We start from the raw sequence: 25,585 nt of genomic DNA on the forward strand, positions 1-25,585 counted from the left end.
TTAGCTTCTGCTTTATAACAAAGTGAATCAGTTATACATATACAATATGTTCCCATTTCTCTTCCCTCTTGCATCTCCCTCCCTCCCACCCTCCCCATCCCACCCCTCTAGGTGGTCACAAAGCACCGAGCTGATCTCCCTGTGCTATGCGGCTGCTTCCCACTTGTTTGCTAGTATTTTGTTGAGGTTTTTTGCATCTATATTCATCAGTGATATTGGTCTGTAATTTTCTTTTTTTGTAGTATCTTTGTCTGGTTTTGGTATCAGGGTGATGGTGGCCTCATAGAATGAGTTTGGGAGTGTTCCTTCCTCTGCAATTTTTTGGAAGAGTTTGAGAAGGATGGGTGTTAGCTGTTCTCTTAATGTTTGATAGAATTCACCTGTGAAGCCATCTGGTCCTGGACTTTTGTTTGTTGGAAGATTTTTAATCACAGTTTCAATTTCATTACTTGTGATTTGTCTGTTCATATTTTCTGTTTCTTCCTGGTTCAGTCTTGGAAGGTTATACCTTTCTAAGAATTTGTCTATTTCTTCCAGGTTGTCCATTTTATTGGCATAGAGTTGCTTATGGTAGTCTCTTAGGATGCTTTGTATTTCTGCGGTGTCTGTTGTAACTTCTCCTTTTGCATTTCTAACTTTATTGATTTGAGTCCTCTCCCTCTTTTTCTTGATGAGTCTGGCTAATGGCTTATCAATTTTGTTTATCTTCTCAAAGAACCAGCTTTTAGTTTTATTGATCTTTGCTATTGTTTTCTTTGTTTCTATTTCATTTATTTCCGCTCTGATCTTTATGATTTCTTTCCTTCTGCTAACTTTGGGTTTTGTTTGTTCTTCTTTCTCTAGTTCCTTTAGGTGTAAGGTTAGATTGTTTACTGAGATTTTTATTGTTTCTTTAGGTAGACTTGTATAGCTATAAACTTCCCTCTTAGAACTGCTTTTGCTGCATCCCATACGTTTTGGATCGTCGTGTTTTCATTGTCATTTGTCTCTAGGTATTTTTTGATTTCCTCTTTGATTTCTTCAGTGATCTCTTGGTTATTTAGTAATGTATTGTTTAGCCTCCATGTGTTTGTGCTTTTCACGTTTTTTCCCTTGTAATTCATTTCTAATCTCATAGCGTTGTGGTCAGAAAAGATGCTTGATATGATTTCAATTTTCTTAAATTTACTGAGGCTTGATTTGTGACCCAAGATGTGATCTATCCTGGAGAATGTTCTGTGCACACTTGAGAAGAGAGTGTAATCTGCTGTTTTTGGATGGAATGTCCTATAAATATCAATTAAATCTATCTGGTGTGTTGTGTCATTTAAATCTTCTGTTTCCTTATTTATTTTCATTTTGGATGATCTGTCCATTGGTGTAAGTGAGGTGTTAAAGTCCCCCACTATTATTGTGTTACTGTCAATTTCCTCTTTTATAGCTGTTAGCAGTTGCCTTATGTATTGAGGTGCTCCTATGTTGGGTGCATATATATTTGTAATTGTTATATCTTCTTCTTGGATTGATCCCTTGATCATTATGTAGTGTCCTTCCTTGTCTCTTGTAACATTCTTTATTTTAAAGTCTATTTTATCTCATATGAGTATAGCTACTCCAGCTTCCTTTTGATTTCCATTCACATGGAATATCTTTTACCATCCCCTCACTTTCAGTCTGTATGTGTCCCTAGGTCTGAAGTGGGTCTCTTGTAGACAGCATATATATGGGTCTTGTTTTTGTATCCATTCAGTAAGCCTGTGTCTTTTGGTTGGAGCATTTAATCCATTCACGTGTAAGGTAATTATTGATATGTATGTTCCTATGACCATTTTCTTAATTGTTTTGGGTTTGTTTTTGTAGGTCCTTTTCTTCTCTTGTGTTTCCCACTTAGAGAAGTTCCTTTAGCATTTGTTGTAGAGCTGGTTTGGTGGTGCTGAAATGTCTTAGCTTTTGCTTGTCTGTAAAGCTTTTGATTTCTCCATCAAATCTAAATGAGATCCTTGCAGGGTAGAGTAATCTTGGTTGTAGTTTCTTCCCTTTCATCACTTTAAGTATATCATGCGAGTCCCTTCTGGCTTGTAGAGTTTCTGCTGAGAAATCAGCTGTTAACCTTATGGGAGTTCCCTTGTGTGTTATTTGTCGTTTTTCCCTTGCTGCTTTCAATAATTTTTCTTTGTCTTTAATTTTTGCCACTTTGATTACTATGTGTCTCGGCGTGTTTCTCCTTGGGTTTATCCTATATGGGACTCTCTGCGCTTCCTGGACTTCGGTGGCTATTTCCTTTCCCATGTTGGGGAAGTTTTCAACTATAATCTCTTCAAATATTTTCTCTGGTTCTTTCTCTCTCTCTTCTCCTTCTGGGACCCCTATAATGCGAATGTTGTTGCGTTTAATGTTGTCCCAGATGTCTCTTAGGCTGTCTTCATTTCTTTTCATTCTTTTTTCTTTAGTCTGTTCCGCAGCAGTGAACTCCACCATTCTGTCTTCCAGGTCATTTATCCATTCTTCTGCCTCAGTTATTCTGCTATTGATTCCTTCTAGTGTAGTTTTCATTTCAGTTATTGTATTGGTCATCTCTGTTTGTTTGTTCTTTAATTCTTCTAGGTCTTTGTTAAACATTTCTTGCATCTTCTCGATCTTTGCCTCCATTCTTATTCCGAGGTCTTGGATCATCTTCACTATCATTATTCTGAATTCTTTTTCTGCAAGGTTGCCTATCTCCACTTCATTTAGTTGTTTTTCTGGGGTTTTACCTTGTTCCTTCATCTGGTATACAGCCCTCTGCCTTTTCATCTTGCCTGTTTTTCTGTGAATGTGGTTTTTGTTCCACAGGCTGCAGGACTGTAGTTTTTCTTGCTTCTGCTGTCTGCCCTCTGGTGTTTGAGGCTATCTAAGAGGCTTGATGGGAGGCTCTGGTGGTGGGTAGAGCTCTTGTTTTGTTTTATTAATGAAAAGATAAAAAGGTTACTTTGAAACCAGTTAGTATTTGGTACTGTTATGTCTCTCCTTGCCTGCCCCTTGTTTCATTTGACACCATTAGATCTTTCTAATAGTTGCTTAAGTTTTATTTTTTTCTCCTCAAAATCATATTCACATACTGATATTCTGAGATTGTGTGAGGAGCTAGCCATAGTACCTGCTTCCTACATTTTTGCTATTTCTCCATTCTTTATTTTAGGGAGCCTCATAAGAATGAGTTCTTGAAGTGTAAATTGGATGTATCATTGGGAGTTCAGTGAGGATAATTTTACCAAAAATGTTATGATTGCCATGACTTAGGCTTTAGAGGCTAGTAAATAGGTGGTTCTAAAGAAGGGGGAGGAGATTTTCTCTACAAATAATATATGATGAGGGCCACTGGCCTCTTCATGCCTCTAGAAAATCTACTTTTGTTGAAGTCTATTGTCTGGTTCACGGCCACCGGTCAGCTACAAATTAAGGTATCCTGCATGTGCTGACATTACTGTTTGCATTTCTGGAATAATTGCATCTATTTGCATAACAGGTTGGTGAACTTGACAAATTGATAATTTGTTTTACTCTTTTGTTCCCAAGGGTCCTTTCATTAAAAAGTGTGTTTATGTTCTAAAAACCCCAAGGTTGATAGCAGCCATTGTTATACCTATTACACTGGAAACAGTGATTAAAAGCGTAGTAAATTTGCTCATAGCTAGTTATTATAAACTTTTTTGTACTAGAACATTGTATTGGTGTATTTTTATCACTCTTTGTCAACAAGAATGACTGTATTTCTAATGTTAGTGTATATTCTTAACAGAATATAAAAGAAGGAACTTAAAATAGTTCAAATTACTTCCCTTTAGGAGATATGTGGTGAACAATTAGAGACCATACAATGCAATACCTAACATTTAGTTTCATAGTTTTCAAAGTACTTCTGTGTAAGAGAAATGGAAGTTCCAAGATAAGAAAGGTAATTGTGGGTTAAGGTTATTAGAACAGGTTTAATGGAGTGGGGGCGGGGCAGGATGTAGGATCTGAATTTGTTCTGAAGGAAGTATAGGATTTGTTAGGTAGAGAGGAAGGGGTGGGCATTCTGGGGGGGCAGCAGCATGAGTAAAGGTGCAGAGTAGGAGTGAACACATCCCAGCTGAGTGATGCTAAGGATTGGTAGGGATGCCTGCCTGACCAAAGCAGAGGGCTGCTGAGGAGCATGGAGTGGTTAAGATTTGATGGGTTAGAGGGAACAGGTGGTTGTGAGCCTTGGGAAGCAGAGTGAGGAATTCTAAGCCTAGGGAGCTGTATTACTGAGGGTCCTGGCAGGAAATAAGTGAACTAGTTATAGAGATTTGGGTAGGGTTAAGGAAAGCAACAAGGGGTTGTGAAGTTCCCAAGGCCTAGCAGTGTCTGGAAGCCATTGGTACTTTTAAGCCATGGGACAAGAAGAGGATTACTGAAGCCTGATGAGAGTGGGAGCGGTGGAAACCAAGGACCTGTGGCCATAGGGGAAAGGGTTCCAGGTGGGGAAAGAGCCAGGGGAATAAGGACCCTGATTTCTTTTTCTTCTCATCCTCTGATTTCCTGCTAGTGCCTCTCATTGGCATGTCCCAAATGGAAACTAGGGGAGTATGGACAGTGTAGTCCTCAAGGTCAGCCTTAAAGGGCACTAAACAGAGCATAGAAAGGTAGAGATTAAGTTTGTTTGGGAGACGGGAGTCAAATAGAGAATGCCTAGACCAGGACCCATTTTAAATGATTGTAAATTTATAAGCAGAGGAATATTATATTGAAAATGCGCTTGTAGGAAGATTTGGTTTAGTGGATTTTGAGGGTTGTTTTAAGAAGACTCTCTCTTCAGGCAGAATTCCAACTTGTAACACAAAAGTCAGAATGCAATCTATTATCTGATTTATCCTTATAGACCCCATGGGCAATATAACTTTTTAAATTTCTCTTGTCAACTTCTTAGACCAGAATTAATTCATCTACTGCAGCGAGTTCCTGAGCCCCTGCAGCAAAAAAGGTAGGATGCCAGTGACTTAAAGGGGCAAAAGAGGGAGCAGTACAGAGCACCAGCATTGAAAAGCTTGCCTGGTTGTAGAGTACATGGGGCAGTGGTGATGAAGACAAGTACCCAAATAATAACAAATCAGGCAGAGTATGACAGATGTTACAATATGTGTAAACAAAAGTGTTATCAGAGTTTAGAGGAGGAAGTGATCAAATATGTATTGGTGAGTGTAGAGTGATTAAAACCTGAAAGGCTTCATGGAGGAAGTGACCTTTGAGATAGGCCTTTGAAGGAGAAATACCGATTTTGACAGGTAAAGATTAGATAGGTGAGGGCCATCAGTTATAGGGACTAGCATGAACAAAGACACCGAGGTCAGAGTGTTTGGTTTGTTAAAATTAGGATGCATTTAGGGGGATTTTGGAAGATGAAATTGGAAGGCAAACTTGGCTCCCTCTGAATGGATTTAAACCCACAACAATGTCTTGTTTTCTGTTTCATAGGAAGTGGAGAGCCATTGACTTCTTTATGAATGGGTAGTGAAATAATTGGTTAGAACTGAGCTTTCAGAAGATTAATCTAGCAGAAGTAGGTAGAATGCAGGGGAATGGGGAGACTCTTTGGGAGCCCGTTGCAGTTTCCCAGGGTAGGTTATAATGGTTGAAACAGGATGGAGCCAGTGGAAATGTTAAAAGAGGCTGGGGTGTAAAGGAAAGGCCTGAGTCAAAGACCATTCTATGGTTTTGATTCAGGGTACTTGAGTGACGTATCAGAAGGAGCTGGTTTTGTAAGAATGTAGGAGGGGAGGGTAGGAGAACATTTAGGAGGTAGGGAAGCTGGAAGAGATTGAAGTTAATTTTGGACATGGTGAATTGAGAGTAGGCAGCACTGACATGGTGATATCCATGAGGCTTTTGGAAACAAGACCAGTGTTCTGCAGAGGTGCTGTCCAGAGATGTGGATTTGGGAGGTATCTATGTAGTGATGGGTTAAGCTTTAGCAATGAAGATATACAGTTGATGTAAAAAGAAAGGAAAATATTGAGAAGAAGAAGAGGAGGTCCCAGAACCTTTGGGCATTAAGTGGACAAGAGGAGGCAAGAGGTCTCCAAGTTATTGGGTTTTTTATTTGTTTTTGTTCAGCTTTAATGAAGTATAATTAACATACAACAAAATTTACCATTTCAAATGAGCAATTTGACAAATTTTGACCAATATGTGATCATGAAGCTACCACCACAATCATGATGTAGTCCATTTTCATCATCCCCAGAAAGTTCTGCTATACCTCTTTGCAGCAGTTAATCCACTCTCCCTATTCCCTAGCCACTGGGAACCACTGATCTGCTTTCTGTCATTATAGTGTTGCTTCCTCTAGAATTGTATAGATATGGAAGCATAGTTATATGCTTTTTTGTGTCTGGCTTCTTTAATTTAGTGTAATTCTTTTGAGATTCATTTGCGTTGTTGCTTGTACCAGTAATTCATTCCTTTTTATTACTGAGTGGTATGCCATTGTATTAATATACTATAATTTGTCAGTCCATTCATCAGTTGATGGACATTTGAGATTCCAATTTTAAGCTATTATGAATAAAGCTGCTATGAACATTCATGTACAGGTTTTTATGTGGTCATGTGTTTTCCTTTTTCTGGATAAATACCTAAGGAGTGGAATTGCTGCATATATAGTAAATACAGTATATGTTTAGTTTTATAATAAACTGCCACTTTCCACTTTACATTCCCACTAGCAGTTTATGAGAGTTTTAGTTGCTCCACATCCTCACGAATACTTTGTATTGTCTGTTTCTTTGAATTTAGCCATTTTAGTGGGTTTGTAATAGTATTTCATTTGTAGTTTTAATTTGCATTTCTCTAATGACTAATGTCGTTGGGCATCATTTTATACGCTTGTTTGGCCATTTATATACCTTTGGTGAAATGTCTGTTCAAATATTTTGTCCATTTAAAAAAATTGTGTTTTCTTACTACTGAGTTGAAAGGGTTCTTCTTACATATTTTTGATACTAGTCCTTTGTTGGATATGTATTTTGCAAATAGTTTAAATTTGAGGCTTGCCTTTTCATTTCCTTAGCAGTGCTTTTTGAACAGCAGAAGTTTTTAATTTTGATGAAGTCTAATGTGTCAATTTTTTGAGTCCTATTTAAGAAGTCTTTGCTTAATCCAGGGTTGCTAAGATTTTTTCCTATGTTTTCTTCTAGAGATTTTTGTAGTTTTAGCTCTTACATTTAGGTCTATGAGCCAATTTGAGTTGATTTTTGTATATGGTATGAAATTAGGGTTGAGGTTCATTTTTTTCCATGTGCATATCCAGTTGTTCCAGCACCCTTTGTTGAAGATTATCCTTTCCCCATTAAACTTTCTTGGCACCTTAGTTAAAAATCAATTGCCCATGTATCTGTGGGCCTATTTCTGGACTTTCAGTTCTGTTCTGCTTATCTTTATGCTAGTAGATGTCTTGATTACTGTAGCCTTATAATAAGCCTAAAAGTCAGATAATGGAAATTCTATGACTTTTTTTCTCTATCAAAATTATTTTGCTCTTCTCAGTCCTTTGCATTTCTGTCCTGCACATTTATGATGAGGACTATGAAAAGTATTTTGTTGTTGTTGTAACCTGTTTGGGATTATTTAAGGATCTTGAGAGAGTGGCTAGGAGAAACAGATTTTATCTTAGCAATAAAGAAATAACTGAATTGGCAATTGATTCATTGAAACCTTTTGAGATTTTTATTTTTAGAAATTTAGTGATACAGAACATGTGAAACCATCATGATAGTGATAAGCAGCACGATTTAGTGGTTGAGGCTGGATGTCAGACTGCTCTGGTTTGAATCCTTACTCTATCAATTACTGGCAGTGTGACCTTGGGTAACTACTTAGCCTCACTGTGCCTCCATTTCCTTTCCTTGCAAATGGGAATAATAAGAGTACCTATTTCTTAGAGTTGTTCTGAGATTATATAAGATAATACATTGAAAGGGTTTAGCACAGTGCCTGCTACATAGAACATGCTCATTGAATGTTAGAGGCTATTATTGTTCTGTTCACCTAGAGAATGTTAGAAAGCTTCAGAATTTGATAAATTCACTTGTAGGCACCATTAAGTCTACCTCTGTGCTCAAAACTGTCAGCTTCCCTCATTATTTATGTTTTAGAAAGATAGGTACTGCTATTTGGTTTCTTTTTCAGTCCTTTGGTAGTTTTTCGAACCCCACTTTTCACTGGTGACTTTAGTAGTTTGTGTATATAATTAAATTTGGATTTGTTCGTTGGACCATGAGTGGAAAAAAGAACAGTTGGCCTTTTTTTTTTGAACAAAGTATTGTTTTATTTAAAAAATTTTTTATTAGTTATCTATTTTATACATATTAGTGTATATATGTCAATCCCACTCTCCCAATTCATCCCACACCCGCTACCCCTGCTTCCCCCCCTTGGTGTACCTACGTTTGTTCTCTACATCTGTGTCTCTATTTTTGCCTTGCAAACCAGTTCATCTGTACCATTTTTCTGGATTCCACATATATGTGTTAACATACAATATTTGTTTTACTCTTTCTGACTTACTTCACTCTGTATGACAGTCTCTAGGTCCATCCGTGACTCTACAAATAACCCAATTTTCTTCCTTTTTATGGCTGAGTAATATTCTATTGTATATATGTAGCACATCTTTATCCACTCGTCTGTTAATGGACACTTAGGTTGCTTCCATGGCCTGGCTGTTGTAAATAGTGCTGCAGTGAACGTTAGGATGCATGTATCTTTTTGAATTATGGTTTTCTCAGGGTATGTGCCCAGTAGTGGGATTGCTGGGTCATATGGTAATTCTATTTTTAGTTTTTTCAGGAACCTCCATACTGTTCTCCATAGTGGCTGTATCAATTACATTCCCACCAAAGGTGCAAGACAGTTCCATTTTCTCCACACCCTCTCCAGCATTTATTGTTTGCAGATTTTCTGCTGATGCCCATTCTAATCGGTGTGAGGTGATATCTCATTGTAGTTTTGATTTGCATTTCTCTAATAATTAGTGAGGTTGAGCAGCTTTTCATGTGCCTCTTGGCCATCTGTATGTCTTCTTTGGAGAAATGTGTATTTAGGTCTTATGCCCATTTTTTGATTGAGTTGTTTGGTTTTTTGGTATTGAGCTGCATGAGCTGTTTATATATTTTGGAGATTAATCCTTTGTCCGTTGATTTGTTTGCAAATATTTTCTCCCATTCTGAGGGTTGTCTTTTCATCTTGTTTATGGTTTCCTTTGCCATGCAAAAACTTTTAAGTTTCCTTGGGTCCCATTTGTTTATTTTTGTTTTTATTTCCATTACTCTAGGAGGTGGGTCAAAAAAGATCTTGCTGTGATTTATGTCAAAGAGTGTTCTTCCTATGTTTTCCTCTAAGAGTTTTATAGTGTCAGGTCTTACATTTAGGTCTCTAATCCATTTTGAGTTGATTTTTGTGTATGGTGTTACGGAGTTTTATAATTTCATTGTTTTACATGCAGCTGTCCAGTTTTCCCAGCACCACTTATTGAAGAGACTATCTTTTCTTCAGTGTATATCCTTGCCTCCTTTGTCATAGATTAGTTGACCATAGGTGCATGGGTTTATCTCTGGGCTTTCTGTCCTCTTCCATTGATCTATATTTCTGTTTTTGTGCCAGTACCATATTGTCTTGATGACTGTAGCTTTGTAGTATAGTCTGAAGTCATGGAGTCTGATTCCTCCAGCTCCGTTTTTTTTTTTCCTCAGGATGGCTTTGGCTGTTCTGAGTCTTTTGTGTCTGCATACAAATTTTAAGATTTTTTTGTTCTAGTTACGTAAAAAATGCCATTGGTAATTTGATAGGGATTGCCTTGAATCTGTAGATTGCTTTGGGTAGTATAGTCATTTTCGCAATATTGATTCTTGCAATCCAAGAACATGGTATATTTCTCCATCTGTTTGTGTCATCTTTGATTTCTTTCATCAGTGCCTTATAGTTTTCTGAGTACAGGTCTTTTACCCCCTTAGGTAGGTTTATTCCTAGGTATTTTATTCTTTTTGTTGCAGTGGTGAATGGGACTGTTTCCTTAATTTCTCTTTCTGATCTTTCGTTGTTAGTGTATAGGAAAGCAAGAGATTTCTGTGCATTAATTTTGTATCCTGCAACTTTACCAAATTCACTGATTAGCTCTAGTAGTTTTCTGGTAGTATCTTTAGGATTTTCTGTGTATAGTATCATGTCATTTGCAAACAGTGACAGTTTTACTTCTTCTTTTCCAATTTGTATTCCTTTTATTTCTTTTTTTTCTCTGATTGCCGTGACTAGGACTTCCAAAACTATGTTGAATAATAGTGGCGAGAGTGGACACATCCTTGTCTTGTTCCTGATCTTAGAGGAAATGGTTTCAGTTTTTCACCACTGAGAATGATGTTTGCTGTGGGTTTGTCATATATGGCCTTTATTATGTTGAGGTAGGTTCCCTCTATGCCCACTTTCTGGAGACTTTTTATCATAAATGGGTGTTGAATTTTGTCAGAAGCTTATTCTGCATCTATTGAGATGATCATATGGTTTTTATTCTTCAGTTTGTTAATATGGTGTATCAGATTGATTGATTTGCATATATTTGCAAATATATTGGGATAAATCTCACTTGATCATGGTGTATAATCCTTTTAACGTGTTGTTAGATTCTGTTTGCTAGTGTTTTGTTGAGGATTTTTGCATCTATATTCATCAGTGATATTGGTCTGTAATTTTCTTTTTTTGTAGTATCTTTGTCTGGTTTTGGTATCAGGGTGATGGTGGCCTTGTAGAATGAATCTGGGAGTGTTCCTTCCTCTGCAATTTTTTGGAAGAGTTTGAGAAGGATGGGTGTTAGCTCTTCTCTAAATGTTTGATAGAATTCACCTGTGAAGCCATCTGGTCCTGGACTTTTGTTTGTTGGAAGATTTTTAACCACAGTTTCAATTTCATTATTTGTGATTGGTCTGTTCATATTTTCTATTTTTTCCTGGTTCAGTCTTGGAAGGTTATACCTTTCTAAGAATTTGTCTATTCTTCCAGGTTGTCCATTTTATTGGCATATATAGTTGCTTGTAGTAGTCTCTTATGATGCTTTGTATTTCTTTGGTGTCCATTGTAAATTCTCCTTTTTCATTTCTGTTTATATTGATTTGAGTCCTCTCCCTCCTTTTTTCTTGATGAGTCTGGCTAAAGGTTTGTCACTTTTGTTTATCTTCTCAAAGAACCAGATTTTATTTTTATTGATCTTTGCTGTTGTTTTCTTTGTTTTTGTTTCATTTATTTCTGCTCTGATCTTTATGATCTCTTTCCTTCTACTGACTTTGGGCTTTGTTGTTCTTCTTTCTCTAGTTCCTTTAGGTGTAAGGTTAGATTGTTTATTTGAGGTTTTTTCTGTTTCTTGAGGTAGGATTGTATTGCTATAAACTTCCCTCTTAGAACTACTTTTGCTGCATCCCATAGGTTTTGGATTGTCATGTTTTTGTTGTCATTTTTCTCTAGGTATTTTTTGATTTCTTCTTTGATTTCTTCAGTGATCTCTTGGTTATTTAGTAGCATATTGTTTAGCCTCCATGTGTTTGTGTTTTTTACGGTTTTTTTCCTGTAATTTATTTCTAATCTCATAATGTTGTTGTCGGAAAGCACACTTGATATGATTTCAATTTTCTTATATTTACTGAGGCTTGATTTGTGACCCAAGATGTGATCTATCCTGGAGAATGTTCCGTGTGCACTTCAGAAGAAAGTGTAATATGTTGTTTTTGAATGGAATGTCCTATAAATATCAATTAAATCTATCTGGTCTATTGTGTCATTTAAAGCTTGTGTTTCCTTATTAATTTTCTGTTTGGATGATCTGTCCATTGGCGTAAGTGAGGAGTTAAAATCCCCCACTCTTATTGTGTTACTGTCAATTTCCTCTTTTATAGCTGTTAGCAGTTGCCTTATGTATTGTGCTGCTCCTATGTTGGGTGCATATATATTTATAATTGTTATATCTTCTTCTTGGATTGATCCCTTGATCATTATGTAGTGTCCTTCTTTGTCTCTTGTAACATTCTTTATTTTAAAGTCTACTGTATCTGATATGAGTATTGCTACTGCAGCTTTCTTCTGATTTCCATTTGTATGGAATATCTTTTTCCATCCCCTCACTTTCAGTCTGTATGTGTCCCTAGGTCTGAAGTGGGTCTCTTGTAGACAGCATATATATGGGTCTTGTTTTTGTATCCATTCAGCCAGTCTGTGTCTTTTGGTTGGAGTGTTTAATCCATTCACATTTAAGGTAATTATTGATATGTATGTTCTTATTGCCATTTTCTTAATTATTTTGGGTTTGTTTTTGTAGGTCCTTTTCTTCTCTTGTGTTTCCCACTTAGAGAAGTTCCTTTAGCATTTGTTGTAGAGCTGGTTTGGTGGTGCTGAATTGTCTTAGCTTTTGCTTGTTTGTAAAGCCTTTGATTTCTCCGTCGTATCCGAATGAGATCCTTGCTGGGTAGAGTATTCTTGGTTGTAGGTTCTTCCCTTTTATCAGTTTAAATATATTGTGCCACTCCCTTATGGCTTGCAGAGTTTCTGCTGAGAAATCAGCTGTTAACCTTATGGGAGTTCCCTTGTATGTTGTCATTTTTCTTTTGTTGCTTTTAATAATTTTTCTTTGTTTTTAATTTTTGTCAGTTTGATTACTGTGTGTCTTGGTGTGTTTCTCCTTGGGTTTATCCTGCATGGTACTCTCTGTGCTTCCTGGACTTGGGTGGCTATCTCCTTTCCCATGTTAGGGAAGTTTTCCACTATAATCTCTTCAGATGTTTTCTTGGGTCCTTTCTCTGTCTTTTCTCCTTCTAGGAACCCTATAATGCAAATGTTGGTGTGTTTAATGGTGTCCCAGAGGTCTCTTAGGCTGTCTTCGTTTCTTTTCATTCTTTTCTTTTTATTCTGTTCCACAGCAGTGATTTCCACCATTCTATTTTCCAGGTCACTTATCCGTTCTTCTGCCTCAGTTATTCTGCTATTGATTCCTTCTAGTGTATTTTTCATTTCAGTGATTGTATTGTTCATCTCTGTTTGTTTGTTCTTTAATTCTTCTAGGTCTTTGATAAATATTTCTTGCATCTTTTTAATCTTTGCCTTCATTCTTTTTCCGAGGTCCTGGATCATCTTCACTATCGTTATTCTGAATTCTTTTTCTGGAAGGTTGTGTATCTCCACTTCATTTAGTTGTTTTTCTGGGGTTTTATCTTGTTCCTTCATCTGGGACATAGCCTTTTCATTTTGTCTGTCTTTCTATGATTGTGGTCTTCATTCCGCAGGCTGCAGGATTGTAGTTCTTCTTGCTTCTGCTATTTGCCCTCTGGTGGATGAGGCTATCTAAGAGGCTTGTGCAAGGTTCTTGATGGGAGGAAGTGGTGTTGGGTAGAGCTGGGTGTTGCTCTGGTGGGCAGAGCTCAGTAAAACTTTAATCTGCTTGTCTGCTGAGGGGTGGGGTGAGTTCCCTCCCTGTTAGTTGTTTGGCCTGAGGCAACCCAGCACTGGAGTCTGCGGGCTCTTTGGTGGGGCTAATGGTGGTCTCTGGGAGGGCTCATGCCAATGATTACTTCTGAGATCTTCTGCTGCCAGTCTCCTTGTGCCTGCAGTGAGCCACAGCCGCCCCCGCCCGCCTCTGCAGGAGACCCTCCAACACTAGCAGGTAGGTCTGGTTCAGTCTCCTGTGGGGTCACTGCTCCTTCCTCCTGGATCCTGGTGTGCACACTACTTTGTGTGTGCCCTCCAGGAGTGCAGTCTCTGGTTCCCCCAGTTCTGTTGAAGTCCTGCAATCAAATCCCGCTGGCCTTCAGAGTCTGATTCCCTGGGGATTCCTCCTCCTGTTGCTGGACCCCCCATGTTGGGAAGCCTGAAGTGGGGCTCAGAACCTTCATTCCAGTGGGTGGACTTCTGTGGTATAATTGTTCTCCTGTGGTATAATTGTTCTCCATTTATGAGTCACCTACCCAGCTGTCATGGGACTTGATTTTATCGTGATTGCGCCCCTCCTACCATCCATTGCAGCTTCTCCTTTGTCTTTGAATGTGGGGTATCTTTTTTGGTGAGTTCTGGTGTCTTCCTTTCGATGATCGTTCAGCAGTTAGTTGTGATTAACAATTGGCTTTTAGTGGTGTAAATCATCACTGTAAATTAAAACAAAACAAAACAAGACGACAGCAGTTTTTTTTTTTTTCTTCTGTGCCAGTGTTTAGCTGGTTCATCAGGATTGTGAATTGGTTGTTCTTGAATACAAGTAAAAACCCATTAGTTTGATTCAGTTTTGTCTATAGTTCTTTACTTGCTTAATAAGCATGTCTGCTTCCTGGTTTATTTGACTAGTTCTGATTATTGATGTAGTAAAACAATTTGTCAGCAAACTCAGCAAGTCCTTTCGTTTTCTAAGTGTACTTACTTTCTAAATAGGGATAATAACAAAAAAAGCTTTTTCCTTTTTAATCAGCTGTTTATTTTTGTGCAGCTAAACATTGATAATTTGTGTGGTTTAATGAGTTAGAGTGGGAAATTCAGTGTCAGTGTAATGAAGCCCTGGAGAAAGGAAGTCCTTGGGGCAGGGGTGGGGAGAGCTGGATCACAGTGTGTGCACTTCATTTTCAGTTGCAGAACTTTGCAAATGGGCTGTCCCTCCTGCATTTCCAGAAATGCTCTTGATAAGTATCTTTATTGATGTCTTTCTTACGTGAATCTCTAAATTCATAAATTTAGAGCTTCATAAATTTATTTTTAGCTGTGCATGTGGCAGAGGGGTGGTGGGGAACAACAAGTTCAGTTTTATTTATTTATTTATTTATTTAGGCTGCGCCACATGGCTTGTGTGATCTTAGTTCCTGGACCAGGGATCAAACCCAGGCCCTCAGCAGTTTAAGTGTGGAGTCCTAAACAGTGGACCACCAGGGAGTTCCTGACAAGTTCAGTTTTAAACATACTGAGTTTAAGATTCCTTCCTTTAAAATTCCTTTCAATTTAAGATTTAAGATCTGAATGGTTATATCATTTTAGCAGTGGATGTTCAGGTCTGGAGTTCAGGAGGGAGACATTTGGACTGAATCATTAGTATATGAGAGGTAGCTGAAAGCCTTGGGAGTAGCTGGAACTACTCCAGAAATGTATGTACGGTGAGAGAAGGAGACAGAAATGGATGGAAGACAGAATCCATGGTGTCTGTCCCCTGTGGTTCCACCCCACTTGGAATCAGTTCTTTTAAAGTGCTTCCATTATATCAGTTCAGAGTAAGATAATATCTGGGTTTAAATTAGATTCTTTGTAAATAATGAACCACAGACCCAGATTGCTTAGCTCAATTCAGCAAATGTTTCTTGAGATCCCTTTATGTGCTTTACCTTTATGTGCTAAACATTAGGAATATAAGCAAAATTGACACTGTCTTTGCCCTCATGGACCTTATAGACTAATATGAGAGGACACTAAGCAAATTATCACATAAATAGTACATAATTGCAAACTGTGCAGAATACTGTGAAGGTAAGGTACTGGGTGTTGTGTTAGCATTTTAAAAGAGGGACCTGATCTCATATGGGTACATTCAGGGATAGCTTCCCTTGGAAGTGACATTTAATTCAGTTAGCAATTATTGAGTACCTAATGTGTCCCTGATACTGGGCTGTTTAAATTGAGATTTTTGTGACTAGACGTTAACTGGGTGAAAGAGGGTGGGATGGAGAAGGCAGGCTCTAAGTAGAGGGAGCTGCATATGCAAAGGTCTTGCAATAGAAAGAAGCATGATACCTTCCAGGAATTGAACAGCTCTGGTGTGGCTAGAGAAGGGAGAGCAAAGGTGAGAGGTCAATTCAAATTGCTTCTGAAAAAATTTTAACTTTAAAAATAGACTTTATTGGGACTTCCCTGGTCGTCCAGTGGTTAAGACTCCATACTTCCACTCTAGGGGGCGTGAGTTCCATCCCTAGTCGGGGAACTAAATTCCTACATGCCACAGAGTGTGGCCAAAAAATTAAAAAAAAATAAAAAAGAAGACTTTATTAACTTTTTACTATAGAAAAATATTAAACATATACATAAATAGAGAGAATATTTCCCAACGTTCATTTCAACTGTTATCAGTTCGTGGCCACTTTATTTCATTTCTACCCTCTGACTGTTTTCACTCATTAACACTTCTGACACCAGATGTGTGGATTTTTTCCTCACACTAACCAATCCTCTAACTCTCTAGACACTGTATGTCCTCCAATTTAACTCAATTCTGATACTAACTATCTGGAATTAGCACAGACCCCATAGATTAAGGGCTCAGTCCCACAGATCTGTCCCCGCTTCAGATGCCTGTTGCAAGTCCCAGGTTGCCAGCTGTACTTCTGATCAACTGGCTATAAATTGGGTGTTCCCAATACCTCCTCGTCAGGTTTGATAATTTGCTAGAATGGCTCACAAAACTCAAGAAAACACTTTACTTGCGTTTACTGACTTATAAAGGATACAACTCAGGAGCAACCAAATGGAAGAGATGATTAGGGCAAGGTATTTGTAGGGGGCAGGGGGTGGAGGTGGCTGGAGGGTGGTGTGAAGAGCTTCCATGCCTTCCTTGAGCATATTGGAAGCTCTCCAAACTCTGTCATTCAAGGGTTTTTATGGAGGTTTCATTAATTCAGCATCATTGATTAAAGCATTGGCCTATTGTTGATTTAACTCAATCTCCACCCCCTCTCCCCTCCTGGGAGGTGGAGGTTGGGGGCTGAAAGTTCCAACTCTGATGATGGCTTTGATTTCTGAGGACCTGCCCCGATCCTGAAACTATCTAGGGGCCCCCAGTCACCAGTCATCTAGTAAGTATGCAAAAGATACTTATCACTCCAGTGATTCCAAGGGTTTTAGGAGCTATGTGCCTGAACTGGACAAAGATCAAATATCTGTTTCCTATCATACCACATGCTCCGATCCACTTTCCTTGCCTCTTGTATTATTTTGAAGCAAATCTCAGATGACATATTCCAAAGGATTTTAAAGCAGGGGAGGGACACAATCAGGTTTGTTTTTTAAAGCACTACTCTGGCTAGGGAGGCAAGGGAGGATTAAGAGATTATTTTGGTGGTCCAGATGAGAGATGATTGTAACTTAGATGAGGGTTGTGGCAGTGAAAATGGAGATATCTGGATAGATCTGAGAGCTTTTAAGGGGGTGATACACAAGTGCAAAAGTATGCATGCTAGGATATGTGAAAATTCCAAGATAAAAAAGGGTAAATCTTGCCTACAATAGGAGAAACAAACCAACCATGAAATAGCATGAATTAGCTGGTGTTGTGGGAAAAGGTAGGGCATTCTTAATGTTTTTCTTTGATGAGTTTTGTTCAACCCAACACACACTTTATTGGCTGTAGTACTTACTGCATTACTAGTTATCCTTGATACATTCTGGTTTCCTAAACTGTGGATGGCCAATTCCTCCTGGAACCTCCTGCTTCTTTGTATTACTTGCATAGCTTTACTCTGAAGGTCTACTCCCAGACCAAGGATGACCAATTTCCTTGTTTTCTTAATTACGGTGAAGCAGACTTTTTACCTTTCTGAGCTATTGGTCTGGGCCTTGGTTTCACAGCATCCTTCCCCCCACCCACCTACCATGCTATGTGCCTTTTACTTTTTTCAAAAAAAAAAAAATTGTGTATTTGGTAAGATACATATAACATCATATTTACCATCTTAACCATTTTTAAGTGTACAGTTCAGTGGTATTAAATACATTCATGATGTACAGCTATCATTGTTGTCCATCTCCATAACTATTTTTATCTTGTAAAAACTGAAACTATTCTCATTAAGCAATAATTAATTATCCCCCTTCCTCCAAGCCCCTGGCAACCACCATTCTATTTTCTGTCTCTATGATTTTGGCTATATACTCTTAAGTACATCATATGAGTGGAATCATGTAGTATTTGTCATTTTGTGACTGGATTATTTCACTTAGCCTAACATCTTCAAGGTTCATTCATGTTGTAGTATGTGTCAGAATTTCCTTCCTTTTTAAGGCTGAATAATATCCCATTGTATGGTTAATACCATGTTTTATTTATCCGTTCATCTGTTGATGGACACTTGGGTTGCTTCTGTCTTTTAGCTTTTGTGAATAATGATGCTATGAACATGTGTTTACAAGTATCTCTTAAGACCCTGCTTTCAATTCTTTTGGGTATAAACCCAGAAATGGAATTGCTGAATCATATGGTAATTTTATTTGTAATTTTTTGAGGAATGACATACTGTTTTCCACAGCCCCTGTACCATTTTACACTCCTGCCAACAGTGCACAAGGGTGCCAGTTTCTCCACATCTTTGCCAACATTTTTTTTCTGGTTTTTTTTCTGGGTTTTTTTTTTTTTTTTTGGTAAGCTATCCTAATGGATGTGAGGGGTGGTATCTCATTGTAGTTTTGATTTGCCTTTCTCTAATGATTAGTGATGTTGACCTTCTTTTCATTTGCTTATTGTCCGTTTGTATATCTTCTTTGGAGGAATGTCTATTCAAGTCCTTTGCCCATTTTGAATTGGGTTGGTTTTTTTGTTTTGTTTTGTTTTTGCTTTTAAGAAGTTCTCTGTATATCTTGGCTGTTAATCCCTTATCAGATATATGATTTGCAGATATTTTCTTCTATTCTGTGGGTCGCCTTTTTACTCCATTACTCTGTCTTTTGATGCACAAAATTTAAAAATTTTCATGAAGTCAACTTTGTCTATTTTGTTGTTGTTGTTGCCTGTGCCTCTGGTGTCATATCTAAGAAATCAGTGCTAAATCCAATGTCCTGAAGCTTTGCCCTATGTTTTCTTCTAAGAGTTTTCAGTCTTATATTAGGTCTTTGATCCATTTTGATTTAATTTTTATATATGGTGTGAGGAAAGGGTTCAATTTCATTCTTTTGCATGTGGATATTCAGTTTTCTGAGCACCATTTGTTGAAAAGACTGTCCTTTTCCCATTGAATGTCTTGGAGCCCTTGTCAAAAATCATTTGACCATATATGTGAGGGTTTATTTCTGGGCTCCCTGTTCCATTGTTCTATATGCCAGTACCACACTGTTTTGATTATTGTAGCTTTGTAGCAGGTTTTTTAAAAAAAATTATTTATTTATTTATTTATTTTTGGCTGTGTTGGGTCTTCATTGCTGCGTGCGGGCTTTCTCTAGTTGCAGCGAGTGGGGGCTACTCTTTGTTGTGGTGCGCGGGCTTCTCACTGCAGTGGCTTCTTTTGTTGTGGAGCACAGGCTCTAGGCACGTGGGCTTCAGTAGTTGTGGCTCGTGGGCTCTAGAAGGCAGGCTCAGTAGTTGCGGTGCACGGGCTTGGTTGCTCCGTGGCATGTGGGATCTTCCCAGACCAGGACTCGAACCTGTGTCCCCTGCATTGGCAGGTGGATTCCCAACCACTGCGCCACCAGGGAAGCCCTGTCTTTGGTTTTAATAGATGAGTTTTGCTGATAGTGATGAGTAGATATGCTTAGTCTTATTGCTGACCTTTTTTTCTGTTTATCTTTAATACTTCTTTGCTTTCTTCATTTTCTGACCCTTTGTTATATGGTTTATGTTTCTTTGATTCATCTCTATCCTTGCATAATTTGGAAAAGTGTACGAATGTACCCAGATGGCTGGATAGCAGTAATTATCCAGGAAAGGAAATTGGGAAATTCCATTCATAGTAGCCACAAAATCAAAAATACTCAAGAAACAGTTTATCAGGAAAGGCATAGGACTTACATGAAGAAGATCTAAAATAAGATTGGATCAAAATAGAAAGGCATACTGTGTTCTTAGGTGGACAAATTATCATAAAAATATCTATTTTCTGAAAATTAATATATATATTTAATGAAGTTCAAATTAGAACATGCTACCTTGGGAGAGGTAGCATGTAATTGAATGAAATAATCTTAAAGGTTAGGGACTTGCCTTACCAGCCATCAGAATATTTATAAAGCCACTGTAATCAAGTCACTGTTGGCATGTGAATGGACAAGTGGGCCAAAATAGAGAATTCAGAAATAGATCCTGGTAATGGAAAAAGAGTAAATTATTTTGTTGTTTAGGTCTTCTGTTTCCTTACATATCTTTGTCCTCTTGATTTGTCTTGTACTGGGAATGGTATATTAAAGCCTCCCATTATTTGTGTGTTTCTGTCTATGTTTCCTTGCACCCCCTGTATTTTTTTGCTTTATAAAAGCTGTTGCTGTGCTATTTATTTGATTGGTTTTAAAATGTCCAATGCCAGTCTAATTCTTTTACCTTTTTAAGTTATTTGATCTTTTTGCCTGGAGGTCTTGAGGGTTTTATCTAAATCCTTGAATTTACAAGGCCAATGTCTTAGAGTTGGTTGTTCTTGCTTAATTTCCCAGGTACCTTGTGAACCCTTATTGTATTGATTCAATTTTTTTTTTCTATTTCTGGCAAGTTTTCTTGGCTGGTAGCTCTAAAATCAGCTCTTTGTTGCTTTTTTGTTTTACTTTTTCAGGTAATCCAGTAGTACAAATACTTGCCCTTCTTCACTTGTCTTCTCTTTCCACTACTTTCACTGATTAGTGTGTGTGTGTGTGTGTGTGTGTGTGTGTGTGATTTTAATTCTCATAGTTGTTTCCCTGCTCCAGCCTTTAATTGCCCTTTGCTAACTTTTTATTTGAGTCTACCCTTCCTTGGACAGTTTATAATTCATTCTTCATTTCTGAGAATTTTGTCTTTTTCTTCCATTTCTTTCTTGAGTTCAGTCAACTCTTTTCCTTTTTTTCCCCTTTCTTCCTTCCCTGTCTCTTCCCTTTTCAAAAACTTTAAAAACTTTATTCATTTAATTATTTATGTGGTCTTTTTCTGCTTTTAGTTTTTGAATTTCTGATTCAAGGTTTTTTTTTATATCCTCAAATGTTTTTGTGTTTAATTTTGCTTGGATTGTTAACTTTTATTTTCTTATGCTTTCTTGTTATCAGGAAGATTTCCATCAGTTGATGTATGTGAACTTTACTGATTTTCTGCAGTAGTTCTCTGTGGACTATTTTCTTGTTCATTTTTATGGTATTGGGTTTTTTAAAAATAATATTCCTAATTTAATGGCACCCTCTTCTGTCTATATAGTGAAGTCCAAGTACTTCAAAGGATTTTTTTTTTTTTTGGTGCTTTGTTTCTTTTGCTTGAGAGAAGCTTTGTTATATCTCCAATTTTATGGTTTTCTTTTGTTTTGCAGAACCCTAAGCATTCCCCCCCTCCTTTTTTTCTTTTACCCTTTGCCACTCAGTTGCCAAAGAATGCTTCTCTCTTCTATTTCGTTTTTTTTCTCCTCTCTGCACTTCAAGGAATGCTCATATAAATCATACCTATCTTTTAAAATTATATCTGCTTCTTTAAATCATGCCTGACTCTTTAAATTAAATGTACTTTGAAATCTCTTCCTTGTAGTCTGTGCTCTGACCTGCCTGGACATTTGTTCAGTATTTAGATTTAGTGTGGATTTAATCTTTCTGGCAGTCATTCCAAATCACCTTTAGGCTCCTTCACTATCCTTCCTCTTCTCTCTTTTCTACAGATTTTCTTAGTCTGCTTCTGCTTGCACAAAACCCTGTGGCTCTTGGAGGTGAGAGTGTGTGCACTGGGATTGATTATATTTCTTTTTTTACAGTTAACTTGCAGTTTTGTCATTCTATATCTTCAAATTATGCTGTGAGTGTGGTTTTATGTAGAATTTATTTTTCCTTACTGTTTGGGAAGAAATTTGGGGAGATAATTATGCAGCTGCCATTGTCCTCAGCTGTCTTGGAAGTCTTGGATCACTTAATAAATGGTGGTGGCATAATTAGCCATCCACCTGGAAACAATAAAATTGGAATCCAATTTTACACCATGCAGAACTTAATTAAAATTTCAGATGAATATAAAATTCATTTAAAGACTCATGTGTAAAAAAATCAAAAATACCTCAAGAAAATCTAGGTGAATACCTATATAATCTAGAGTTCATGTGTAAGGGCATGGGGATGTTGGGGTCCTCTTTTAACCAAGAATGGAAAGCAGGAGCCATAAAGAAAGGATGTGTATGTATGCAAAAGATAGATTTAGAAGAAATATTTGCAGTGCTGAGGACAACGATGAAATACAAAAACTTTTTACAAATTGACAAGAAAAATAACCCAGTAGAAAAATATGTGACTAGAAGGACATGAATAAGCATTTCCCAGAAGAGTGCATCCAAATGACCAATATCCATGTGCTGTTCTGGTGTTAGTAATCAGGGAGATTCAAATTAGAATAACAACATATTCCTTTATAGCAATCAAACTAGCAAAAATAAAAAGAGCAGAATTACTTCTGGCTTGCAGGGATGGAGGTAAATAAGGTACTTTTATATCCTCTGCACAGTGTTTAGTAAATACTTAGACGAATGAAGTGGGAGGAGGCTTGTGGTTTTATTTTCCCTCTCCCAAGTACATACTTTCCAAGTATCTAGTGAAGTTAAATTAAGCATAGTAATCATAAGCTTGAAAAGGGAAGAAGTGCCATTAGATTTTATATTTAGAATTTAACAGGGCATGTTTAGAAGTAGGAAACTCCTTTTAATTAGCCTGCAGTCTCTATCACTGGAGCTCTTTTTTTAAGAGCTACCTATATCATGAAAATAAAATGCCCTTCATTATGTGAGGATCTTTCTCTACCACCAACTGTTATGACTACCATTTTGGGGACTTGCTTGAAAAGCAGGAGTTAGTCCCAACTCCCCTGCAATATTTTATGATGAAAATTTTCAAACATACAGCAAAGTTGAAAGATTTAAAAATGAACAGGCATATATACTCACCACTGAGATTCTGCCATTAATATTTTATTATACTTGTTTTATCACATCTCTATCCATATGTATGTGTGTATGTATATGCATATATGTATCTTTACACACACACACATCAATGCATCTTATTATTTGATGTATTTCAAAGTAAATTACACATGTCAGTATACTTCCCCCTAAATATACTTCAATATATGTATGAACTGGAATTCAGTATTTATTTAGGTAAAATTTACATGCAGTGACTTGTAAAAATCTTAAATGTATATTCACTGAGTTTTGACAAATGTATAAGGCTTGGTTATCCAGCATTACCATCACCTCAGGAAGTTCCCTCATGCCCTTCCCAGTCTATTCATGCCCTCACCTTCTAAAGGCAACTACTATTTAGCGTTAAGTCTTTCTGTGGAGATATGTTTTCTTCTGGGCGAATCTGTAGGAGAGGAATTGTTGGGTCATTGAGTAGGTATATATTTAGTTTTATAAGAAGCTACCAGATGTCTTTCTAAGGTGGCTGTTCGAGTTTACATTTCCACAAATGGTCTGTGAGAGTTCTGGTTGCCTTGCATCCTGGCTTAACATTTGGTATTGTCAGCCTTACTAATTTTAATCCTTCTGGGTGTGTATTAGTATCTCTTTGTGTTTTTAACTGGCATTTTTCTGATGAATAATGATGTTGAGCACTTTTCTTGTGCTTATTGGCCATTCACATATCTTTGGTGAAGTTTTGTTCGCAACTTCTTTGACCATTTAAAAAATTAGGTTGTCTTTTTATTATTGAGTTGTAGGAGTTCTTAATGTATCTTGGATGATAGTCCTTTGCACGGTATATGTCCTGTGAATATTTTATCCCAGCAAACTTAGTTTTTAAGTACTTTTTGTCAACAAATACTTACTGAGCACTTACTGTGTGCCAGAATACAGCAGTAAACAAAATATACAAAAACATTCCTGCCCTTTTGGAGTCACTGCAGCTCCTCAGTACAGTCAGGGAGACCAGTAAGAAAGCTTCTTCAGTGATCCAAGAGATGATGGCTTAGACCATGGTTTCAGCAATGGAGGGGTGTGAGAACTGTTTGGATTCTGGCTATATTTTGAGAGTAAAGTTGACTAATTGAATTTGGAGTGTAAGAGAGGGAGGAGTCAGTGATGACTCCCCAGGTTTTTAGCCAAAGGAAGTAGAAGGATACAGTTGCCATTTATTGAAATGAGGAGTTCTGCAGGAGGAACAGGTTTGGGTGGGTGTGGTGGAAAGGTTGGATTAGGAATTCAATTTTGAATATAAGCTTGAGATGCCTGTGAGGTATCTATATATGGAGACGTCAAGTGGACAATTACATATATGAGTTTGGAATTCAGAGGAGAAGCCTGGAGATACAAATTTGGGGTCCATCATCATGTAGAACCCACTGTTAATACTGACAGTGGGACCAGAACCTGAAGAGAAAAGTTACACAAATCACTAATTTTTAAAATAAACTTTTTATTTTGGGATAATTTTAGACTTATGTAAAAGTTGCAAAGATAGTACAGAGTTCCCGTATGCCCCGCACCCGTTGCTCCCTAATATTAATGTCTTAAATAACCATGGTACATTTATTGAAGCTAAAATACTAACATTGGTATGTTACTGTTAACTAAAGTCCAGACTTTGTGTTTCACCAGTTTCAAATCACTAATTGTAATATATGATGCAAGTTCAGAAACTTGACTCCTTTTTCTTCTCCTTTTATAGAACTAATGGCTGAAGAGTAAATCAAAATGGCAACTATGGTTCCACCGGTGAAACTGAAATGGCTTGAACACCTCAACAGCTCCTGGATTACAGAGGACAGTGAATCTATTGCTACAAGAGAGGGGGTTGCTGTTCTGTATTCTAAACTGGTCAGCAATAAGGAAGTAGTACCTTTGCCCCAACAAGTTTTGTGCCTCAAAGGACCACAGTTGCCAGACTTTGAACGTGAGTCTCTTTCAAGTGATGAACAGGACCACTATTTGGATGCCCTTCTTAGCAGTCAGCTAGCACTAGCGAAGATGGTATGTTCAGATTCCCCATTTGCTGGGGCACTTCGAAAAAGATTGCTTGTACTCCAGCGTGTCTTCTATGCACTTTCTAATAAATACCATGATAAAGGCAAAGTGAAACAGCAGCAGCATTCTCCGGAGAGCAGCTCTGGTTCGGCAGATGTCCATTCTGTTAGTGAACGTCCCCGGTCAAGCACTGATGCACTTATAGAAATGGGTGTTCGAACTGGTCTAAGTTTATTATTTGCACTTCTGAGACAAAGTTGGATGATGCCTGTGTCGGGACCTGGTCTCAGTCTTTGCAATGATGTTATTCATACTGCAATTGAAGTTGTGAGCTCTTTGCCACCATTATCTTTAGCAAATGAAAGCAAGATTCCACCTATGGGCTTGGATTGCTTATCACAAGTAACAACATTTCTTAAAGGAGTAACTATTCCCAATTCTGGAGCAGACACTTTAGGTCGTAGATTAGCTTCTGAGTTGCTGCTTGGTTTAGCAGCTCAGCGAGGTTCTTTGCGGTATCTCCTTGAATGGATAGAAATGGCCTTAGGGGCTTCAGCAGTTGTAAATTCCATGGAGAAGAGCAAACTACTATCGAGCCAGGAAGGGATGATCAGCTTTGACTGCTTTATGACTATATTAATGCAGATGAGACGTTCTTTGGTACGTATGATAAATCTCAACTTTAAAATTCTTATCTAACAATTTTGGGAAATGTCAACCCAGCTTTTAATGAATTGATG

At 37.6% G+C, this 25,585-nt stretch overlaps 1 protein-coding gene across 12 annotated transcripts in view; it reads left to right on the forward strand.

Annotated features, from left to right (window-relative positions):
* The window catches only part of HERC1 (HECT and RLD domain containing E3 ubiquitin protein ligase family member 1), a 225,201-nt gene that overhangs the window by 24,605 nt on the left and 175,011 nt on the right, over positions 1–25,585 (forward strand). For all 12 annotated transcript variants that reach the window (XM_059913065.1, XM_059913067.1, XM_059913069.1 and 9 more), the window contains exon 2: positions 24,550–25,505. In XM_059913065.1, coding sequence (XP_059769048.1) covers positions 24,576–25,505 — 930 coding nt within the window. In that variant the 5' untranslated portion in view covers positions 24,550–24,575. The remainder of the gene's footprint in view (positions 1–24,549; positions 25,506–25,585) is intronic.

The sequence above is a fragment of the Balaenoptera ricei genome, chromosome 2 (assembly GCF_028023285.1).
Source record: "Balaenoptera ricei isolate mBalRic1 chromosome 2, mBalRic1.hap2, whole genome shotgun sequence".
Classification (NCBI taxonomy): domain Eukaryota; kingdom Metazoa; phylum Chordata; class Mammalia; order Artiodactyla; family Balaenopteridae; genus Balaenoptera; species Balaenoptera ricei.